General features: G+C 35.0%; 1 protein-coding gene across 1 annotated transcript; it reads left to right on the forward strand.

Annotated features, from left to right (window-relative positions):
• The first annotated feature begins 646 nt into the window (after nucleotides 1-646).
• LOC135123855 (uncharacterized) lies at nucleotides 647-2,584 on the forward strand. Its single transcript, XM_064048732.1, has 2 exons — nucleotides 647-779; nucleotides 1,779-2,584. Exons 1-2 carry the CDS (start codon nucleotides 647-649, stop codon nucleotides 2,582-2,584), a joined length of 939 nt encoding a protein of 312 aa, XP_063904802.1.
• Nucleotides 2,585-9,195: the final 6,611 nt, after the last annotated feature.

Consider the following 9,195-nt stretch of genomic DNA (forward strand, 5'->3'; position numbering starts at 1 on the left):
GACAATTGAAGACTGAGAATATTCACGCAACAGGAACTATTAGAAAAGGAAGGAAAGAAATTCCGAAGGATTTCAGACCTGATAAGGAATTAAAGCGAGGTAATTATGACTGGCGTGTAACTAATGATGGAATTTGCTGCGTAAAGTGTATGGATAAACGAATAGTTCTGTTAGCCTCCAATTGTGAAGATCCATCTGAAACTGATTATGTATGAGGAAAAAGAAAAATGGTGAAACGAAAAACGTTACTTGTCCTAAAAGTTTGAAAAACTACAATAAAAATATGGGTTTTGTTGATAAAGCTGACATGTTGAAGAAGACATATGAGATTGATAGAAAAAGTAGAAAATGGTGGCCACGAATATTCTTTCATTTTATTGATGTCAGTGTCGTCAACGCATTTATAATTTTTCAGCAGCGTTGCGGCAATAAAGGAATTTCGTTTGGCCTTAGGGTGCGTTTATGTTGGAGCAGCGATAAACGATACGAGCAGAGATACTAGCAGAGCGGCGATTATGAATGCATGTTTATAAATGCAACCGTCTATGTTGAAGCACTGCGCAGAGCATCGCTTTTTTGCCGAGCAACGATGAGAGCGAAGAAAACTGTATTTGTATATTTCTTCGCTCCGATTCTATCATCTAAAATGGACGTGCAAGCGTTAATTTGTGAAGTTTTCCAACGTTCATCTCTTTGGGACCAAAAAGATGCAAATCATCACAACAGATTTGTGTTGGACAAGTTGTGGGATGAGGTGGCGCAAAAATTAAACACAACACGTAAGTTTAAAGTATATTTTTGCATGTAGATATGAATATATACAGTTATTTAGAGGTTATGGCATAAAACAAAGTTATGGAGTGTTTGTGATAGGATTATTACACAAATACGTTTTAAATAAATTGCGAACATTCTGTGCAACAAGAGCGGGTCTTCCAACATCGGGTCTCATATTTGCGGTTCTTGGAAAAAAAGTTAAATCCGTTAAATGATGTTCAATTCCTTCTACATCAATTATCGTGTTATGCAACACACAAATAGCTTTAACAATATCGTCGGCCGTATTAACATTAGTTTCTATCGCTTTGCTCAACACCCTCCATTTGGAATAAATTATCCCAAAAGCGCATTCGACGGTTCTTCGCGCACGCGACAATCGAGCATTAAAATATTCTTTATCTGCATCTAATTGTTGTCTGTTATATGGTTTCAATAAATTTGGTAATAAGGGATAAGCTTCGTCTCCTATAAGTACAAGCGGTGCTGTAATTTCGGAATTTGGTAAATTAGCATTGATGGGAATGTCAAGACGTCCTTCTGTTAAATGTAAAAACAAAGCAGATGATCTAAATGTTCCACCATCACTTTGTTTTCCGTATCCTCCAACATCAATAGTGATAAATTTATAATTCGCATCTACTAAGCCTTGGAGAACAATAGAGTAATATTGTTTATAATTATAAAACATCGTGCCTGAGTGAGGTGGACAGACAATTCTAACATGTTTTCCATCAATTGCTCCTGTGCAGTTAGGAAAATTCCAAAGTTTATAGAAATCATTTGCAATGTCCTTAAACTCCTGTTGGGTTGGGACTTTCATATGAAGTGGCTGAAGTATATCCCATAAAGCTTTTACCATTTCTTTAACGATTTGCGAAACTGTAGCAGGCCCCATACGGAAAGAAAAAGCTAAACTTCTAAATGATTGACCAGTTGATAAATATCTAAAAAAAAAAAAAAATACTGCAGAGAATGTACCTAATAAGCTTTTATTACAGGTGCTACAGTTAGGGCGAAGTGGAAGTCACCACGTGATAAATATAGGACCACTCTGGCTTCAATTCCAAAACCACGATCTGGTGATCGTGGAGGACTATCATGTAAGGTGCAATGGACGTATTTCGCAAGTCTGGGATTTTTAAAAGATCAGTTTACCCCAAGACTATCTACAGGCAATTTGCCAGAAACAAGAGAACTTGACGATATAGACCCGGATATTGATTTAGATAACGGAGAAGATGGTGCTTCGCAAGAAACTAACATTTCCACGAGTGAAGGGAATGAAGACTCTATAGAGCAACCTGCTTTTGATGTCATTGGGCGACCATCTTCTTCTCAAAGTTCCACAGCAGCACCATTCATTTCGCGACCATCTTCCTCACAAAGCTTCACACCAACACCATTAACTACTAATACTATTGACAATCATACTCCTGCAAATACACGAAAACACCGTGCTACCGTTGACATAGGGTCACAGCTGATTCACCTGGAACAACAAAAACTGCAGTACCTAGAAGACAAAAAAAATCAAAGAAAGACAGTCGAGTTGGGAAGAGATGACGAGGACTTGAACTTTTTCAAAAGTTTATTGCCTCATGTATCAAAATTGTCACCTCTTGACAAAATGGCGTACAGGATGAGAGTGCTCCAAGTTACTCAAGAGTTCCTAGGCGGTCATCGATGGAGTTCTAACAACAATACTATTAACAATGAAACAGGAATAGCAAACTCTCCAAACGCTGTTCGCTCTGTTATCACATCTTTTTGCGACCAGGATCAATCCTTTCTTACTACACTATGAAATCAATAATTAATTGAAAATTTATTTTAAAAATTTAATGAATTTAAGTTTTAAAATGTTAAACTTTATTAAACTGTATTAAAATATATTCTATTAAAACTTACCTTATTGTAACCATTAACCTTTCTTCATTTATGATGGGTCTGGCGTGACAATTACACCATTTTTTATTAACTGCGCTAGAAATCTTTGATAAAATGTAATCAAATGTTTCTATTGTCATTCGCATATATTCAAAAAATTTCTGTGGATGTTTTCTCTGATCAGGATATAAATGGTGAAATTCACCAAACGCATGGCGCTTCCTATTAATAGGATGAGCCACATATTGTCTCTTTTTTTTTAATCAATTCACTGTTAATAACGCACCATTTTTCTGCACTTGACATCAGCACTAAATCATCTTCCTCTGATGAGGAGTCGCAGAAATCGGCCATATCTGTGTCTTTAAAGAACAGCTGTTATTAACACAGCTTCTACATGAACAGACTGAAGAAAAATGCACTTGTTTCGTTTCACTCTTTGCTCTTATCATCGCTCTCGTATCGTTTATCGCTGCTCCAACATAAACGCACCCTTAGTAGCAGGGTTGGTAGACGCAGGTAATGAAGTACCTGGAAAGGGAAGACTAAGTACCGAAAAGTCTAAAACCGTGAACAACTACAAGCCTTTGGTACCACTAGAAAAGCGATGGGATCAATCTTTACATATGCCAGTCTACGGTACTAGCCGAAGATGTGCCCTATGCAGTACTCGATAACATCAAAGGCGGTCTAGGTGGTCGTGTAGTACTTGGGGCGTCGCGTTATATATGTCGGACAAGAAAACTTGCTTTCAAGACCACATTTTTTTCAAAAAAAACGATTAAATAATCTTAAAAATAAATTTATACCTGATTTTCTTACTCATCTCCTAACACTATCCTTCAAAATTACATTTCATAAACATTTTTTTCTAAATGCTGCCCGCAAATGGTTAAAAAGTCACATATTCATAAGAGCAACTTAATAACACATCATAACTTTCGTCTTGTTAATAATATGTAGTGTCTAGTATAAAAAAAGAATGATTGCCTTTTTATTCCTTTTTACTTTATAATTGCCTAATTGCCTAAAATGAGAGTGTGTGACCTAAAACTGATTTTTGTGACCTAAAACGTCCTAAACGGGCTGCTTTGCGGTAATTTCACCAACATCCACACAATGGATGTTGGATAAAGTGCAGTAGCTCTTTGAAAGACGTCTTGCGCCTTTGCTTTCGATTGTAATACTTTATTTTACAAACAAGCTAGTAACACATTTTTATTAGTTCTTTTGTAAATGCACTTCCCTTAATACCAGTTGCTATATTTCTGACGTTCAGTTATAAAATTGTGTCATGGTGTAAGTTTGGTGTTCACTTGTGAAATATTCTTTCTTATACATCGTGATGCCTAAAGAAAAAACCTTTAACACGGTCAAGATTAACCACTGACTCAAATCCGTGGATGATGCCAGCGGATTATTCTGTAAAGCATTGGCAAAGTGATAAGCATGTAATTACGATTTACATCAATTTGTTGTTGTTTAAGTAACATACAATATTTCAGTTTTAATGCTGAATATTCAAGTTTAAGTGTGAAAATATATCTCATTTGGAACAGCATTAACGAGGAGACATGCAGAAATTTTCAGGAGCAGAAAGAGATACTTTGCAATAAATGTCCAAACAATTTCAGATGCCGACGTTAGAATTCGAAGAATTGTTGCATGTTGACCAAGCTCATCCCATGGCCAGACCATTTTAAATAATAGTCGTGTTAAAAGAGACTTTGGAGCAAGATGATACGAGCCACATTTTTTAATTGGTGACAGTGGTTATGCCATGACAAAAAAAAACCTTATAACACCTGGAGAAAATCTATACAATGAATCCTTGTTGAGAACAAGAAATATCGTGGAACGATAGTATGGAGTGTGGAAACGGCGATTTCCAGTTTTGTCAATTGGTATGAGATTGAAACTAGAAACAATAATGGAAGTTATTGTTGCTTACAGCAATGTTGCACAACACAGAATGGTTTGAAAACATCGAACATGAAGAAAACATTGAAAATCCCCCTGGACCAAATGATAATGTGGTTGGGGGTAAATATGTTACAAGTAGTAAAGTGATATCTAGAGTACACTGCTTAAAATTGTTTTAGCTGAGCTGCAGCTAACTTCCGAGATAAAATTTAGTTAAAATTTAAGCAGATTGGTAGGTTTTACTCTGATAGTTCCTCAGTTGCAAAAAAAAAACTAGATATTAGCAGTTCGCACCTGATTCAAAAAAGTTCATTTTCAAAGTCCCTTAGCAGTTTCAAGTGCAATTACAAAGTTATCAAGTATGATATGTACAAATAATCTTGATAATAATCAAATAAGGAGAAACTAGGTTCAAAAAGCAAGGTAAAAATCTTAATAATTCTGTAGATTTATGACAAGTACATGATAAACTAATCAATTCAGCCAATCAGAAAACCAAGGTGAAATACCAGCAGAACAGTGACAGTACATGAGTCAACCTATTATTAACAAATTTGTAAATCCCATGTATTATTGGGATCAAGTAAAAATGATGTATTCCCTTGCTATTAGGTACCTAACGACTGTAACGTGTTAACAATTATTCAGTAAGGAAGGAAACATTGTTGACAAACGAAGTTATGTACTGAAAACCAAATAAACGATCCAATCTGATGTTCTTAAGTTGTTTAGAAGAAGAATGGTTTATGTAATTTGTTTCGTTTCTTATATTTGTAAAATCATTTGTTTTAGTTACTATATGTATTGCTATATTCATGTTTAGTTTGCCGAGTCTTTTAAAAGATAGCAACAAGTTAAGTTACAGTAAGTTGCATTTGTTTCTGTCAATAGAATTATTTCTATCAGCATTTTAGGGGGTGGATTTTGGTAGATAGCTTTACATTCAACATAGTGTCTGAAGAAATTTTTAATTTGTGATACAAAAGACGTAACCGTAGAAGATCTCAAAAAAAGTTAGTTTTTCATCCATAGTAATAACTGGTAATAACATACATTTTCCTATATACTTAAAGTTATCATTGTTTATAGACGTCAGATGAATATTTTGTGTGACAAGACAAATCTCGAGGAAATATCTTACATAGAATGTGGTCATAATGAATTATCATCACCACCACCAGTAGAACAAATTGATGTACGTGATAACTTTGATAAGGCTACAACCTCTAAAACAAGAAAAAGGTAATGTAACGTTTATATTCTAGATAAGAACCTATAGGGATGTTATAAATGTTTCTTACATACCATTACCATTATTACACCTTTTTAGATTAAAGGTGGAACTTGATGCTACAACCAATCATACCATAGAAGGGAGACGTATTGTAGATATGGCTTTCTTTTTCCAACAACTACCAGAAATAAGTGGTCACAAACCTTTCGATTGCACTATTGCAGACATATATTTCACGAAAGAGATACACTAAAATGTGCAATATTGAAAAAATCTTAAAACTCAACGATGACAGTAAATCCAGTGATAGTATGAATATCAATTCAGCATTTGTCTGGGGTGTGATAACAACTGGAATTCGAAATTCTGCAGTAGAGGAGCTTTTGTCCATTGCAAATGTGCGATTAATGTCCCCTACAACAAAAATATGAAGTTTCCTGTAAAATTCATGCTACAGCATGAAAAACTATGGAGGAAGCAGGAAAAGAAGAATTAGAGTTGGCGATACAGTTGGACGAAGTTGATTCTGCACATAATATTCCATATGTAACAGTAATTGCAAATGGAGCTTGGTCCAAACGTTCATACAATGTTAACACGATGCAACATCAGGAGTGGTTAGTATTTCTTTGTTTTAGCAAAATTATTCTTTATAATAGATTTTATCCCTGTTGCAGGCATGTATTATTGATCATAGAACTCAAAAACGTTTGTTCCTTGGGGTAAAAAACAAGTTCTGCTGTATATGTGCCCGAACTGACGAACAGAATGCTACAGTACCGGAGCATTTATGTTTCAAAAATTGGGCAGGAACTTCAACTAGCATGGAAGCTGCTATCATAACAGAAGGTTTCAAGCAAAGCACTCAGATGCATGGACTTAAATATTTAAAGCTTGTGGCGGATGATGACAGTAGCGTTCATCGCAGATTCTTGGAGGCACGCCCCTATGGACACAAACTTGTGCAGAACGTGCGAAATTTTTCCGCAAAATTACGCGCCTTATGTAGTAAGTATTGATGCCATGGACAATCATCCAACAAGAGAGAATAATGTAGAAATTATCGGCTTTGAAGTTTTGAATGCAGAAGTGGATCAAACCATCACCATTGAAATTAACTATTCCGGGAAAGATTATTTAAGTGAAGAAATACAGGAGGAAGTGTCAACGAATTTATTTAATTTAAAAACAAAATGGAATTCTCTGGGACTACCAAAGAAGAGCAACAAGACATCACTGAGTACACCACATGGTAGTTTGAAAAGCAAATTAAGTCAGTGATCAACACAAAAAATAGAATTTGCTGCTTTGCAAAAGGAATTTCTGCGTGAGGAACACGAACAAAAGCTTCACCACAACCAGGAAAGGCATCAGAAATATTTGGAAGAATGCAATTTACGAATGCAGCACATGCAGAAAAAGCATGAATTAGAATTGCAGTTGTTAAAAAAATCGCATGAATCAAACAAAATATAATTGTTATAATATATGTAACTATATAAAAACTATAAAACATAATAAATTTTCAAACTATTGGTTAATCAAGCTTTGTCTAATGATGTTATTAACGTTGTGTGCACGGTTATCTTCAATTATGTCATCAACTATTATAGCTACAGCAATTTCACGTTCTGCGTCCTCATTTATGTGCTTCATCATTCAGTTCACAAGGTAACACAAGTTTTAAGTTAAAGGAGCTTTAAAGATAATTTAAAGTCTACTTTAACATTATGGGACGACTTTTTTGCTTAAAGGCGCCTTTAAATTTAAAGTAAACTTTAAAATTGATTATAAAACCGGCCGTTAACATTGTCAATAATAAATCCAAAAAATGTGGTGGGCTCACATAGCAAATTCGATGATGTTGCTGGGCCATGAGACACAATAGTTTTGTCCCGTATTGGCCCACAGAAGTATGTATACGTACAAATAAATTTAACAATTTGTACTAAACATGTTTTTACAGAATGAGATGTAAAATCAAGAAATGTTCCTAGAAGAACCTGAAGAAATAGTGATTGATATACAAGACGAGTTTGAAATGGCCACTACCTCTCATCAGGTAATAACTTGTGTATTATATCCGTTAAATTTGTTACATGTGTACTCTGTAGTTCTATATTTAGGTTCCGGTTAACGACACACGACTGAGGGCCGGTTTATCAATGCTCAGTTAAAAGTGTCTGTTAAGTAACTGTCAGATAAGGGTAACTAGCAGTTAACGGAGGTAAAGTGTTTATCAATGCACGATGTTTCTTCCAGTTTCGTAGCTCGAAGTTTAGCTGTTACTCTCTTAAGTTGGTAACGCTCACCTCACTGGGAATGAGTTGTGATTGGTCAGTTCAAAACTCCCCGACCTTGAAAGTTCCATCAGATTCGATCCGCACTCGGTATTCAACGATTGTATCGTTTCACGTGATCAATCATGAAAAGCAAAATTTAGCATTAGAAAAAAAGTATTGGAAATTAAAAATGAAACAAGTAGGTACACCTATAAATAAATACAGAGAGATCGAAAAAGAAATTAGTCAAAGTTGGCCATGCACGAAAAGGCGGTTGTCTTAGTTTAAAATATTTTTTTATTAATCGTCACGTTGACAAAAGTAATTTGCACTGTTATCAAACGAAATTAAAGCTTTTTTGTTATTAGAATCTTTAGAAATGGGATAAATTTTAGACAAAATTGGAAAACGGTGATTTTAATTCATTCTTATGTGTTTTAAAAGTAGGCGTCATAATTCTAATTTTAAACTGTCAGTTTGACATTTAATAAAAAAAATTAAATTATCCTACCACCGTGATTACGACAAACGGCTTGTCGTGCATCGCCCACTTCGATTAATTTCTTTTTCGATCTCGCGGTATTATTAGATAAGTTTTTAATTTTTGGTACCTACATTAGACCTGGAAAATAATCAGCTAATAATAAGTGTTTTTCTCATCTTTTCTCTGTCAATTTGTTGCACAACATAAGTCCTCATCAAAATATTGTTAAATTCATAACAGATTTATTTGGATTTGTTAGGTTATGTTGCCACTAACTGGTGGATAACGCTTTAACTGACAGTTTGAACTGTCAGTTAATTTATCAGGCACTTTGACCACCAGTTTTGAGCTAGCGGGTAATGATAAACAGGTTAACTCACAGACAAGCTTTAACTGCCAGTTACTTTAACTTAACTGCGCATTGATAAACCGGCCCTGAGGGTTGGAAACTTAATAAAAGATGCCACAAAATCCTGGGCACATTGAAGACGCCCTGCCCTTAGTCCGTCTGTTAATGTAATTCCTCCTTCCAAGTAACACTACCCCTACCCGGATATTAGGTCCATTCATTCAGGTATTTGACCATTTTCAATTAGTACAAATGT

Source organism: Zophobas morio, unplaced genomic scaffold (genome assembly GCF_036711695.1).
Source record: "Zophobas morio isolate AGI-343-1 ecotype UQ-CSIRO unplaced genomic scaffold, CSIRO_AGI_Zmor_V1 ptg000006l, whole genome shotgun sequence".
Lineage (NCBI taxonomy): Eukaryota > Metazoa > Arthropoda > Insecta > Coleoptera > Tenebrionidae > Zophobas > Zophobas morio.

Excerpts from the sequence above, each read along its gene's own strand:
- LOC135123855 (XM_064048732.1), top strand. The coding sequence starts at position 647 with ATGGACGTGCAAGCGTTAATTTGTGAAGTTTTCCAACGTTCATCTCTT. Across the intron at positions 780-1,778 it reads GCAAAAATTAAACACAACAC|GTGCTACAGTTAGGGCGAAG; the intron begins GTAAGTTTAAAG and ends CTTTTATTACAG.